Consider the following 15359-nt stretch of genomic DNA (forward strand, 5'->3'; position numbering starts at 1 on the left):
TTATTTTTACTGACATATCATCAGACATTTATAGATACTATTAATATAAGTGGATCAATATATTCTAGAAGGAGAGATATTAATTATAGATAAATATAATTGAATACAGATGCGACTTAATCAAGTAAATTATTTGCTTGAATATTTTATCAAAATAGAACAATTCATTTAAATATAAAGTGACGAGGCATTTCATTATTAGTTTTACAAAAGCATTATGAATTAGTGTACATGTGATAAACATTAGTAAATAAAACACTGAAAGTAATGCTTTCTTTTACATACCCATAAAAAAACTATAACAAAAAGCAAATTAGAAAACAGATGCGGCATATCTTAGTTAGCACTAATATTTTAAATTTTTTTGCAAATTATTCTAAGCTGTCGTTCGTACCATAATCTTGCACTACATTATATTCGTATCCATAACGTCGACAATCAATTTTCTGGAATTATTTTGTTAATGTATAGCGTCATATATATTATTTTCTACGACAATGTCGTTCATCGATAGGATCGGTGATGAACTTAATAAATTGGCATGGCAATTTTGCTTAGTAAATTCGCTATTTCTTTACGTCTATGTTACACTAGTGATTGGTAAACGTTCATGCGTACCGCCAATCGCCGTCGTTCAACAATCAAAACTATAGTTCGTAGCTCAAAATAGTAAGGAAAACATCTGCTATCACTTATAAGTTATTTCGATGTTCATTCTATGGTGACATAGGGATCCAATCTGGGTCTTCTGCTCTTTTTGTTATTTTTAACGACATACTACATGCGGCGATTAATAACTTATTATTACAAAAATTCGGATTCACTGTCTTTATAGAAAGACCTGGGATCACTGTGGAGGTGTTTGATCGACAAACGACTACTTTTCAGCATCTCAGTGTCATTACCTTGCCCGGCAGAATTCTCATACAGATTAGGCGGAGGTATTTAAAATATAAATACTTCCGTCATTGACTTGAGTGACGTTCGAGCAAAATTTGCGATAAGATGTCAAAGATGCTCAGATTCGTTAGACGGAGCGCGTGTCACTTTAATATTTTATTGCCGATTCGTTAGTTCGTAGTGTACTCGAATATGGCTGCATTGTATGCGATCCAAGTGAAGCGAAATATTCCTTGTTGTTGGGGAAGATTCAAAGAAAATTTCTGAGATATATCTAGAGAGAGAGTAAGCGTCGTATCTGTATTTGTATCCTAGGAACGTTGGAATACAATTCATTGCATTCTCAGAGTAGTGTCTACTAAATGAAGCACTATTTAAAGTTGCTAGAGGGCAGTGTCAGCAACCTGTCAAAGCTCGGTGACATTAGGCTGCGAGTTTTAGAGTGCCATAGAGAGTCGCGATTGCGTCCATAATTCTTATCCATTACGACCAGAACGTTAGCGCTTATAAACGCTCCTCTTGCACGAGCTATCCAGCTTCTCAATGAGCTTGACAAACACAAGTATTTTTTCGGCGATAGCTATGAGGATCTGTTAATGTTAATGGTACTATGTTAAATGACGATTAAATTTTGGAGTAAAAATACATTATGTAAAACATTTAATTATTGATCTGAGCTCTTATTGTTAAAAAATAAAGCAATTTTAAATTTCAAATTGCTCTTCTTAAGTAAAATTCTAATATATTAAGGAGATATAATTTACATCTTGACATATATAAAATAATTACGCAAAATGATGAAATATTGCATGCACAAAAACGAACGTGTCTATACATTTTTAATTCAATTCCGAATACAATTCAAAAGTTTTTTAAGCATAGCCTTACGGTATATAATAAATAGAGTCACAAGTATGTGTCAAACTGCGCTATTCATAAAATGAAAACATCATATCAACGATATATTAGAAGTTTAGAAAGCTTCCAGATTGCTATCTGAACAGTCAAATCTCAATACAGCCGAAGCTGTTAGCATTATGTTTACGTATTTATTATCTACATTTTAATAAATAGGTATTATATAACAATAATATTGAAGTATTGATCTCTTTTTGGTTTGTTATAATTTATTTGTGAAAAGATTTTAATAAAGAAATCCAGGAAATATATAATATATGCGTTTATATTAAAAATGTTTGGATTACAATTGTCTTGAATTGTATTCAATTGTATTGAAAATATTATATAAATATCTAAATTATCTATGGACTAAATATTTAGTAATTTCACGAAAATATATTGGAAACCAAAATGGCTACCAAAATCAAAATGGCGCCGTCGTTAGTTTTTACGCGTTCGTCGTATTCCCGCCACAGGAAGTTCAACATCCGCTCTATTGTCGCTGGCAAATTATTCATGCCGCTTTTCAAATTCATAGTACTAGCATTCGGCAGAATTGCAACTAGGAACGCAATAATAACTACTTTTATTTTCGCATTTTTTTTGACAATTATGAAACACAAACCCTACAATTATAAAAAAGTAACGTTGTAGCTCGAACTAGTTCAACGAACTTTGTTTTGAAAACAATACGAATTTACTCTTTTATCTTTCGGGAATATCTAGGTATATAATACACCGTACAATTATCAAAATATACATAAAAAGTTATTATGTAATTTTGCTTCAAAAATCCATTGAAATATGTAAATAGATCGGCTATAACTATGGAGAAATAATCTATTTTGTAATATATTATTGAAGCTGAAGTAAAAAGTGTTTGCCTTTACTTTTATAGCAGTTTAATACAATTTTTTAATTTTTAGTTATGTGTAATATTAGTTATTTTTAATGTACATATTTATCTAAAAATAAAATTAAATACTTACAGCGATTTATTAAAAAATATATTTATTATATTCTCTATGGACTGAAATAGCTCATTAATACCAAATATGTACAACCTAGCTTGATTTTAATTATTCATCCGTGAGATTAGGAAAATATAGGTAAACTTAATCTGTGACGATCGATCGGAATAATTATAATTGTTTAATAATCACTAATTCCGATCTCCCAGACACGATTGAAATTTAAAAACACCAAGGTCCGTATAGACAACTCATCTATCGTGCTGATAGATGAGTGGTACAAGTAATAAAATAAAATTAAAATATTATTCGTTATTCTCTTATGATTAGAACTATACTAATTATTTGTTTTTTAATTCTAAAACTGATGTTTTTTCATTCCCAATTATAAAAAAATACTCATTTTCTCAGAATGTTTTTTTTTGTGATATATCATATAGTATATAAATCTCATACAAATTCAGTACTTCAATTTTAATCAATACTTCTGAAATATTTGTTTTATTTACAGTCTCTTCATATAATCATATCCTGTTCATATTACTTTTTACAAAATATTTTGCTACAAATTTCTACTTCATTATTTGTATCGATAGTACACTAAAAAATTGTCTTGGTGTTATATGTTTTTTAAAACATAATATATATTTCTAGATTCATTTCAAAACAACACGATGACATTTGTCTAATTTTACTCGATTGAATAGATAATGGGCGAAGAAAATGATAGCAGTAATCTAGTTGAGGTATCCAAGTGATTTATCACAGCAAAAAACAAAGATTGGTAGTCTCATTACGCTACCGAGGAATTTTAAATTGTTTCATGTAATGTGCTTTGTTGTACATGCATTTAACATATGTAGAATAGATGTATTGATGTAAATCCAACTAATAAGACTCTGAATATATCAGTTGGAATCGTTACTTCAATAAAATATCTTGGCCATGGAAATAACTTAGTCATGAGGATAGTGATAAATGTTACTGGAATCGACTTAAGGGATAAATGTTTCCTTCATGCTCATTTTTATGTCACGAATATTTTTAGTCAAAAACAGAACATCCAAAACACCTATATAATGACAGATGGCAATGGTCAAGTTTACTTTTATTTTCAAGGGAAATATATAATTGCACTTTAGTTTAAATAGTTTCTACTATAAATTTGATACTTTGCAATATGATAAAAAAATGGTATAGGTCTATTTTTTTTGGTGTTTGGTTAATTAATTTAAGTTAGGTTTTGATTTTCTCTCAACACATGGTAGATCGCACGTTAAAGTATTACATTTATAGTTCAAAGTATCAAATTTATATTGGAAACGATTTAAAGTAAAGTGACATTAAATCACACCACATTTTCAATGGGTGTCAAATATATTATATAAAATCTAATTCATACTATTTTTTTAAACGGCGAAGTCCTGAAAATTTCCAATTTTTGCTGTAGTTTTTCTTGTCAAGTTCTTTTCTATATCTATAAAACAATAAATTTTCAACTGTAGCAATTGAATATATATTATTGTTTAACTACTAGATTTGCATAAAACCAATATTGCAGACTAGTATATTAATTACATAATCGAAATTTAACTTATCTCCTTTGCCTACTCGATACTAAAATTTAATGAATACAAATATACATAAATTATGTAATAGATACCCACATAAGCGTTCATTCGTATCATGTACAAATAATTGTTTTGGAACTGTAGATAATTTGTCGTTACATTATGGAACAATACACACATAGAAAAGCGTTTCGGTTAGATGATTATTTTATTTTATTGCAACTGATTATTTTAGACTTTTTTGCATTTGTGTTGGATAGATTGTGAAGCGCATGGGGTGTGATTGAACTTTTGTCCTCATACTGTCATACGACCAACGCCCTTTGATTTTAGCTCAGACGCCTAATTAACCTGGCTGTGATTGTTTTAAATGGTTCAGGGTCAGCCATGATGGTTCTCTTTCTCTTCGCAGCATCGTCACAAAGCACCGGACGTGATCCGAGAATCACACGTACATAAATCATTTATTATTTTTTTGTCACACGGTGTTTGAACCATTGTTTCCATTCGATATGCATCCGAATCCGATTTTTTCTGGATTTGTCATCATCACCAAAATGTTAACCTTCAGAAAGAGATAAAAATGCAAATCAAAGCAAAATTGGACCGTTGCGATACGCGAGCCTGTAATTAAGCATGACCTTACCAGAGTTAATTGACTTTTCTTTGTTCGCAGATGCATGAGATGAAATTATAACATTACACCAATAAACCACCATAGTAGTAAAGTAGGCTTATTGCATAAAGATGAGAAGAAAACACCACATGTCGGGCATCATGCAGGCTTTCACTGTCCTGACTCTTCTAAAGATGATGGCTAACGGTGATTATCGTTTGCAAAATAATATTCACATTGACGTTCCGATTCTTTTGTGTGCTATACTGCAATTTTGTAATTATTTATCAACTAGGTCAAACTACGTGCAATCAAGGATCAGGCAGAGTGATGTATGAGAGATTACCAAATCAACAATTGCAGGGTTTCGATGATGACGTTGTAAGTTTATTTTATTTTTAATACGAAATAAAACTGCTATACATACAGTTACGCCATGAACTCTAGTTTGGTAAATTTTAACAAACCACTCTCCATTCATATGCAAATAAATCGTAACGCTTGTTTGACTCTGCAACATGGGAAACTCACAAAAATTTAAAGGACAAATGTTTTACAATGGCAGGTCAGAGATACAGCTCCTCCGTTTCGAGTGTTGGAAAAATGCCAAGACTTATGCTTGCGAGACAGAACCGGTTCTACAAATTTGGTCAGGGCTTGCAGTTCATTCGATTTTCAACCTGGTAGTAGAATAGCGTCTTTCAGTGGTGCTCCAGAATATGAAGAATCCACTTGCTATCTGACTAGAGAGCAAGCAGCTCCTGAAGGAATCGGAAGTCTTATGCTTGTACCCAACAGTGTTCATTTTTCTGAAGTGTGTCTAAGATGTCAGTATCGTTTATATTTAATTCTAGCTATATTTTTTATATATAATAAATTAAATATATTTACAGCTGAAAGACCAGAAAGACAGTGTCCTAGCCGTCGCTATGTTTTTGAAAGACACCCTCGCAAAAAACTAAAGCTGCCTTCAGCTGATCTCAAAGAAGTAATAGCATCCAATAGGACCGAATGCGAAGATAAATGCTTGGATGAGTTTAGTTTCGTTTGTAGATCAGCTTCTTTTGATGCGTCTTTGAGAAGTTGCTCTTTGAGCAGATTTACTCGAAGGACTCATCCAGAAATGTTAGAAGACGATCCCAATTCTGATTATCTAGAAAACACTTGTCTCACAGGTAATTCTTTAAATAAACTGTACCAGACTTTTGTCAAAAAGATTTATATGTAATACATATTGTTTATTTTAGACATCGTTGATTTTTTAATGCTTGAATATTTATCATACTTTAAATATTGAAATAATACAATATGCGTAAAAGTATGTCTAAAAAATCTAGTTCTTATTTTAGCATGCAATATTAAAATAATAATGTAATCTTTATGGGATAAAAGTGTTGTACATTATTATAATTTAGCTGTATAAAAATGTTTTAATTTAGCGGAAAGAAGATGCGATGGTCTGGCTGTATTCGTCAAAGAAGAAAACAAACGTCTCGGAGGTCCTTTTGAAGTTGACATATTTTCTAATATGACTTTAGAGGAATGTCAGGATATGTGTTTACGCGCTGAAAAGTATTTTTGTCGTTCTGTCGAATTCGACGAAGCTACAAGAATGTGCGTCTTATCAGAAGAAGACTCAGTTTCTCAAAAAGATGATATTACTGTAAGCAGTAGTCCGACGCATCATTTTTATGATCTAGTATGCTTAGATAATCGTAAGTTTAGCTCTGATTTATTTTTTTATTATTATGTAAATATTGATTCTTATTTGATATTGTTCCTCAGCTAGGGGATCCGAATATCCCGATAATTCGGTGACATCGCATTTATTTTCCAATGGAAGAAGACCAGATACGGCTTTCCAAAGATACAGGAACAGTAGACTCGGAGGAGAATTTCATTCTGAAATCACAGGAAGATCTCTCAGTGAGTGTTTGGATGAATGCCTTCGGCAGACGAGCTTTCAGTGCCGTTCTGCCGTTTACAGTGACCGTTTCAGAACTTGCAGACTTAGTAGATTCAATCAACGTGATGGTATGAGGATCATTTACGACGCGGACTACGATTACTATGAGAATTTAATGCGTAAGTGTGATATTTAATTTATCTCATGTGTTAAAAAAAAAACAATCATATAACACTTGAGCACTATCACAGTTTGTTAAAATACATAGAGCTACTATATATTCTAATATAGTAATAAAACAGATTTGGTTTATATAGTAGCTCCATATATGTACGTGTGTGTTAATGTTACTAATATTGATCATAACATTACATATCCATCTTTTAACATTAGCTATTAGTAGCACATCATATATCATCTAACAATTTTAGATCACATGTTGATGGGTGGAGAAGGAGATCAGCCAGGATCTCCGGCAGGACGCCCTGATATGGGCTCAGGATCCGATTGGAACAAACCAGGTTTGACTTCATCATAGCTCTCCTAAATATTAAGTTACTCATTATCACCGACGTTTGCTTTCATTATTTATAATAACGCAATCATTTGTGTTAGAAACACATTATTAGTGTTGCATAGATGATATTATTAATAATAATTGGACATTTTAACTATCCAAATCACTAAAAAACACATTTTTATTAACAATTAGGTAACAATAACAATGGTTGGGGCGACAGAGATCGATATCCAGGCGATAAAGATAGATATCCCGGAAACGATAGAGACAGATATCCGGACGATGATAGGTATCCATCGGACAATGATAGAGACAGAGATAGGGATAGATATCCAAGTGATGATAGATATCCTTCTGGGGGTGATAGATATCCAGGAAATGACGACGATCGATATCCGAGCGGTGGAGACAAATACCCTTCTGGTGGTGATAGATATCCGTCAGGCGATAGATATCCGTCAGGTGATAGATATCCGTCAAGCGATAGGGACCCGCCTGGCGACAGATATCCCAGTGATAGATACCCTTCTGGAGATAGAAACCCTCCAGGAGATAGATATCCACCAGATGACAGATATCCTTCAGGAGATAGATATCCCCCAGGAGATAGATATCCCCCAGGAGATAGATATCCCCCAGGGGATAGATATCCCATAGGAGATAGATTTCCCCCAGGAGACAGATATCCACCCGGCGACCGATACCCATCAGATGGAGGTCGATATCCCCCGATTCCGCCCAGATTTCCAATCGGTGGAAGTAGATATCCGATAGGAGGAGAAAGATATCCTATTGGTCCACCTAGGCCTATAGACAGATACCCAGTGCGCGGAGGAGGCAGATATCCCATCAGTCGCCCGGATGAATATCCAGATCCTTTTTTGAACGAAATTGATAGATACCCTGTCGGTCCGGATCGAGGCAAAATTCCGTTTGGAAGATATCCACCACCAATACCGCCAGTGAGGGAAAGATACCCGATTGACAGGGATCGGTTTCCAGTAGACAGAGATCGATTGCCGCCAATGGACAGAGGAAGGTATCCGATTGACAGAGAACGCTACCCAATTGACAGGGAGCGCTATCCGGTAGATAGAGAAAGATACCCAATAGACAGGTATCCTCCTCCTACTTCGGACAGGGAAAGATACCCAGTCGACAGGTATCCTGTCCGAGGTGATAGATATCCTGCTCCGTGGGACAGATATCCAAATGGTGATAGGAGTCAGTTAGGAAGCGGTGGTGTCGGGCGTTACCCATACGATAGATTGCCAGGTAATTTAATATATTGTATTTATTAAATATTCAATGAAGTATTATTTTAAGTATCATTTTTAGACATATTTTGAAATATGAATAAATATTATTGAAGGTTCTACGGTGGGCGGTGCTTGGGGAGCGGATCGTTATGGCGGAGATCGTTTCGGCGGAGGAAGTCCATATAGTGGAGACAGGGATCGTTATGGAGATAGAGATGGATATACTGGGTTAGATTTTTTCACTTACTTTATACTAATAACTACCCTAACATATTAAATAAAAACAAATAACATTTTTATTTTATAAATTAATTTTTTTTTTATAATATTCTATTAATGACTCACTACATGCAGAATTTGCTCTTTTCATATTTGAAAAAGTGAAGAATAAATATCTTTTGTTTTTTGTCTAAAACGATAATAAATATTAATAACTTGATCAAATTATTTATAATAAAATTCTAGGCTACAAGCAAAGCTCGCAAAATTGTACGTTGATGAACCATTGATCACATTACATTTTAATTTTTTGCTAACCAGAAAATGCTCGAGGATGCCGAAACGAAATGTGTTCGCATATCGAAATAGCCTTATCTATAAAACTCACATTGTGAATCAATACTTAAGACTGTAAAATAAGGATTACCTATCCCTTTTCGATACACCGCTCTCACTACCTGGTCTCAATGCAGCTGTGAATTCAGCGGACTTTTTGGAAGTAGCAAATATCGTTGCGGGGATGGATTCACTTAATCTCTAAATGGGTTTTGGGAAATAGAAGAATATCCGGAGAATTTTGCACTTAAAAAATTGTGTGAGATATATATTTCATATGTATATATCAAATGTTATAATATAAAATATTGAAATTCAAAAACCTTATGTTTCATACATATATTCACTGAATCAATTTATATACCAGTTAAAACTAGACCAGATTTATAATTGGTGTCATATTTTAATGGCTAGTGAAATATTTTTTTTTAATAAATATAAATTTAAACAGATATGGAGATAGATTCGGAGGCGATAAAGTCGGCAGACCTTTGATCGGCGGATCACGAAGACCACCAGGTGGTTACAGAGGCAACAATGGCGCACCATTTGATGCGGGATATAAACCACCAGGTTAATTTCAATTGTTATAGCATTACCGAATAGATTACCATATTAAAAAAATATTTTAGGCATACCGAGTGGATATGATATTGGCGGATATGGTGCGTCCGATCCAGTTGGACACGGTAGACCACCAGCAGTAGGAGGTGTTCGATGCGATGACTCGGATACATACAAGCAAATGGGATCGAGGCAAAGGATGAGACGTCAGTATATAAGAAGATTCTCGACTGTCCAATCTTTGATCCAATGTCAAAGAGAATGCGCGGAAGCTAGAGACTTCATCTGCAGAGCTTTCAACTATCGGTATAACTCGTATCAGATTTAATACATATTCAAGAATAACACTTTCATTATATGTATAGGGATAATGCTGTGTCTTATGGAGATAGCGAAAGGGATAACTGCGAATTGAGCGATAGAGATTCAAGGGACATGGAATTGGCTAATCCAGCTTATTTTGATAACACAGGAAACTATGACTTTTATGAAAGATCTATTTCTAGGAATGGAGAAGAGTGCCTAGACGGTATGTATAAAAATATTATCACTGTAGAACAATATATGTGTCACAAAGATATTTTATATGTACCACATTAGCCACTAATTGAAAATCGGAGTTTTTAAAACCTGATTGTTTAATTGGATTTTTATAATATATTATAATTAACAATGATACATAGTGCATATAATATTAATTTCAAGCTGTTTTTTTAGATCTAAATTATACATGCTTAAGATGAAAACTTCAGTTTGGAAAGAGCTAAAAAAAATTGTTTGATTTTTTTTTTTTGAAAAATGCCATATTTTTCTTTCATAATATTGTAGAAATATATTACTGAATATAAAATAATATATTTATAAGCTCTTCAAGAAAAAAATGTAACGCAAAAAATAATATATACTACAAAAATTGATTGATATAATTCAGCTTTAAAAGCCTTTAATATGTAATATGTATCATAACATATTATACAATAATTGTTTAACGAGCAGGATTTACGTGTAAAGTAAACTGTATTATATTTGTGGTAAATTGTGTAAAGTATTAATCAATGTAATGTATTGCAGTGAGTCAAGTATGTAACGAAGATGGTATGGAATTTACACTTAAAACACCCGAAGGGTTCGTTGGAAGGATTTACACTTATGGTTTCTATGATAGATGCTTCTTTAGAGGCAATGGTGGTACAGCCAATGTTTTAAGGATCAGTGGTGCTCAAGGGTATCCAGAGTGTGGCACTCAAAGGGTATGAATATTATTTTATGAATATGTTGTTTGATTATATTATCAATGGATACTTGACCAACAGTATGGAGATACGATGACCAACATTGTCGTCGTGCAATTCAGCGATAATGTACAGACTGGTAAAGACAAAAGATTTAATCTTACATGTCTGTTCCGTGGTCCTGGAGAGGCAGTGGTAACATCAAATTATATCGGAGCAGGGTAAGAAAACGTATTTTTAGCATTTGATCATGTGACAAATATAACTCAATAACTGCGTGAAGCATGCGTAGTTTGATTCATATTATAGTATTTTGTATTGAAAAATTTGGTTTTGGTAAATGATAGAATTGAAGATATAAATGAAATACACGCATGCATCTTAATGCATGAGTATCAAAACTAATGCGTAGCACTAACTGCGAACTTCAAATATTGCTATATTTGAAGCATGAGTTTTGATAGTGGCATTATTTGAAGTTCCTTAAATTTTGTATTGAAGTGTAAACATAAAAAGTCTCAAAGCAGTTGGGGGTGGGATATTGTTGACAGATCTGGCAGTCCCATACCCATCGAATACTTGCCCGCTGAAAATTCTCTGAGCTCTAAAGTGAGGCTGATGATCTTGTACCAAGGAAGACCAACCACTACGATAGCTGTAGGAGATCCTTTGACGTTCAGACTTGAATCTCAAGACGGGTATAATTATGTTACTGACATATTCGCTACTAACGTCATAGCCAGAGATCCTTATTCTGGAAGATCTGTTCAACTTATTGACAGATATGGGTAAATCATTGTAATTTTAAAATATTTTAATTCATTTCTATTAAATACTAAACGTTTATTTTAGTTGTCCAGTAGATAGTTATGTATTCCCAGAGCTAGATAAGGGTAGGAGCGGCGATAGCTTAGAAGCAAGATTTAACGCTTTCAAAATACCAGAATCGAACTTCTTAGTATTTGAAGCAACAGTTAGGACTTGCAGAGATGGGTGTCAACCGGTGCGTAAATTTATATTTAAGTTATTAATAAATACATTATTTTAATACATTATTGATATTAAAGGCTTATTGTTCGAGCGGAACTGGAAGATCTGAACCATCTTTTGGCAAGAGAAGAAGACGCGATATAAATGGAACCATAATAGAACAAGATTTGAAGAATGGAACTGAAGTCGCAGTTGTAAATGTAACTGCCGGTGCTATTGATTCGTATGATGGTGATGATAACGAAGGTAGCAGAGATGAACAACAAGAGCCCGAACATGTCCGAGAAATGATCGAGGTCTATGAATCGAGAGATGAAATGTTGATGGGTGCCAGGAGAGTATCACCAGCACCTGCAACCGTTTGCTTATCGCCAGGAGAATACCATGGATTATTGACCGCTGTAGTGCTTCTAATATGCTTACTGTTTACAGTAATTTTGACGTTCATGTTCGCTTATAGGTATGATATTTCTATCTATAAATAATTGTATCGAGCTTATATAATACTAATTCATTATTAGACGCTATTGGGGTGTGATGAAGAAAAACGCAACTGCTGATAGACAATCTCCAGTTTCCAGTGGATATCCAGCTTCAAGGCAGGCAAATAGCAGAATATCAATATTTGGAGCAGGTCTTCATAAACCATTCGCTACTGGGTATAAAACATTTAATCATAATTCATTGATAATATAATAGCATGCTGTAATTACTGTTAAATTATTATAGGAATTTAAGTCGAGTTTGCGAATTTGGAAGAAATGCTCAGGACCCAAGCGCCAGACCAATCGGAGGACCCTTTGATGATCCAAGTGAACCTATTTACACAGACCCTTCGCTTTTTGAAAGATCGCGTTCTTTGCGAAGTCTCGACGTGAAGCAAACCGGTGCTTCTAAATCACACAGACGGCACGAAGGACCTTAAGAGCTTTTTAATTATATAATGTTTTCAAAAAAGTTAAGCCAGAGATGTAGCGAGTTTCGTTAACAGGAATGAAGACTAGTCGATGGTAATCTGTACCAAAATTCTGTTTTTATTTATCTCGGGAAAACTATTTTATTCCCATCCAAAACATGACAACTTCTGAGTCTTATAAATAGAAATGATTTCTAACAAAATAGATCTCAAATTCATACATACAGAATATTATGTATATATACAAAAAAATAAATTTGATTTTCATTAAATGTATTTCGGACACTATATTAGTTTATTTTTTAACTTATAACATAACATAATATAATTAGGAGCAGCTCGTAAAGTATATTGTGATTATTTTAATTATTATAATATAAATATGTTGTTCTATCAGAAAATCTAATATTTATCTACTAATGTGGTCTTATTTGCAGGTCGTGTGTGTATCAATAAATATGATACATTACACTTTCACAATATATATATATATATATATATATATATATATATATATATATATATATATATATATATATATATATATATATATATATATATTTATAGCATATTATGAGGGTTGGGACTTTGTTCTTATAAAAAAATAATACAAATGTAGATAAATATATGTACTTATTATTATTTATTCAATAAATGGGATTTAATAATAGCCCCAATAAATTGTTTGTATTTAATTTTCTGATAGAATGATATGTCGGGATTTGGTCAAAGGGTAGATTAATACTAATAAAATAGGTTTATAATAATAAATTAGATAAACTAATTTTCTTGATTGGTAAATGCTTAGTTCTTAATAATTATGTATATGTATTCAATGTAATAATTAATGCAATAAATATATTTCAGTAAAATTCAAGTTTTGTGAATCGATTTACCGCAATGAATCTTATAAGCTCAGAACCTTCATCATTTGCATAGTTATATCTTGATGACGGTTGTTTTAAATGGTAAAATTAATTGAACTTTAACTAAATTTCGTGACTAGACATTTTAAAAATATTATTTGAAAAATTAACGACTAACTTAACCTAACCTACAATTAAATCATGTTAAAGTAATAAACAAAATTGTTTACAAATTACGAACTGATTAATATGCCCAATTTATAAAAAAATCGATATTTTGTTACAATTATTTATAAAATAGTAAAATAATAATTATAAAATAGTTTCTTAAATACTGTCGTAATTAAGAGATTCGTATTTTTTAAAGTAAAAAGTACTAATATGTGTTATTTAAAAAAAACAGCTTTACGTTTATTATTTTTTTATTATAATATTAAAAATAATATATTACGTGTAAACGTTCGAATGCGACAAATCTGACGCAATATGTATTAAAGCGTACCAGTTTAATAATAAAAAATATACAAATTCCATATTGTTTATAGTAAGCGGTTTGTTATCGATTTCTGTCAATGTTTCAATTTAGTGAATCTCATTGGGCTTGTGATTTTTTATAATTTTTTTATTCGCAAAAACGCGTTAATAAAAAGACAAATGTGTTGTGTTATTAAAAAATACGGTATTATATAGGCCTTTATATCATTCTAAGTTCCTCCAGTAGTACCTAATTCATCGCTCGTCGTCAAGCTCATCAAGCGTTATTTAATTAATGATAAATCGCTGATTATAACTATCTAATCATTTCTCAGAATTTAGGTTTGTGAAATTAAAAAATTCGTGTATAACGAGGGTTGGATAAAACTGGGTGATTATATTAGTTATCTTTTTAAACGTGCCTATAATAATAGACATTAAATTTATTTGAATTGGAAGATGCACGTTTAGCAAAAATTAAAGATAAAGCCGGGATAAAATGATCATGTACAAGCAACTATAAATAGACGTGTCCTAAGAAGTAAGTTTTTAGTTAGCTTGGTTAATTCGATGGATACTGTTCATCTGTGTAAAGTGCTTCAAAATGGGATCTCTGAAATTTTTATTTCTGATTTTTGCAACCGTATACAGTTGTTTGGCTGAAAACGAAAAGGTATTAAAAATTATTTTAATTTGTTATATATATATATATATATTTAAATTGTTATGTTTAAAAAAACTTTTTAGATTTTAAAAAAGAGTTGTGTGTCTTGTGAATGTTATAAGCCGACACCAGGAAATCCAACTTGTTATAAGGAATTTGATACTAGACCGGGAAAAAACTTTCATTCATATCAGCGTTGCTTGAAGAGGAACGGAACATTATCTCCCGTTTTATTTTGCTGTCCCAAAGGAAGATACTACGATCCCGAAGCGAGAAAATGCCAATCGACCCCTGGTGGCGGAAGTATTGTCTACGCCGACTATAACGGAGTTTGCAAGGACAACTATAAAGGTGTCCTAGTTCATCCAACGCAGAAACAATTTTACTACATTTGCAAGGATTGCGTGGTTTTCGTAGCCAAGTGTCCAAAACTGCAAGTCTACGACCCAATTAAA

The 15359-nt window shown here is 32.5% G+C and overlaps 1 protein-coding gene across 7 annotated transcripts in view; it reads left to right on the top strand.

Annotated features, from left to right (window-relative positions):
- Positions 1-13156, top strand: part of nompA (no mechanoreceptor potential A) — a 28291-nt gene extending 15135 nt beyond the window's left edge. For 3 of the 7 annotated variants that reach the window (XM_088197493.1, XM_088197495.1, XM_088197494.1), the window contains exons 2-20: positions 5019-5165; positions 5254-5339; positions 5524-5785; positions 5852-6133; positions 6398-6673; positions 6744-7043; positions 7296-7385; positions 7577-8659; positions 8757-8871; positions 9650-9771; positions 9831-10068; positions 10128-10291; positions 10834-11012; positions 11076-11215; positions 11522-11782; positions 11847-11997; positions 12062-12444; positions 12506-12643; positions 12714-13156. In XM_088197493.1, the coding sequence (XP_088053619.1) occupies positions 5090-5165; positions 5254-5339; positions 5524-5785; positions 5852-6133; positions 6398-6673; positions 6744-7043; positions 7296-7385; positions 7577-8659; positions 8757-8871; positions 9650-9771; positions 9831-10068; positions 10128-10291; positions 10834-11012; positions 11076-11215; positions 11522-11782; positions 11847-11997; positions 12062-12444; positions 12506-12643; positions 12714-12909 (4542 nt within the window). In that variant the 5' untranslated portion in view covers positions 5019-5089 and the 3' untranslated portion in view covers positions 12910-13156. Of the gene's footprint in view, positions 1-5018; positions 5166-5253; positions 5340-5523; positions 5786-5851; positions 6134-6397; positions 6674-6743; positions 7044-7295; positions 7386-7576; positions 8660-8756; positions 8872-9649; positions 9772-9830; positions 10069-10127; positions 10292-10833; positions 11013-11075; positions 11216-11521; positions 11783-11846; positions 11998-12061; positions 12445-12505; positions 12644-12713 lie in introns of those variants that run through there. The other 4 variants (XM_088197497.1, XM_088197498.1, XM_088197499.1 and 1 more) reach the window with 4 other exon arrangements.
- Positions 13157-15359: the final 2203 nt, after the last annotated feature.

This window comes from Plectrocnemia conspersa, unplaced genomic scaffold (assembly GCF_051122295.1).
Source record: "Plectrocnemia conspersa isolate PC_06_02 unplaced genomic scaffold, ASM5112229v1 ptg000011l, whole genome shotgun sequence".
In the NCBI taxonomy this organism is placed as follows: Eukaryota; Metazoa; Arthropoda; class Insecta; order Trichoptera; family Polycentropodidae; genus Plectrocnemia; species Plectrocnemia conspersa.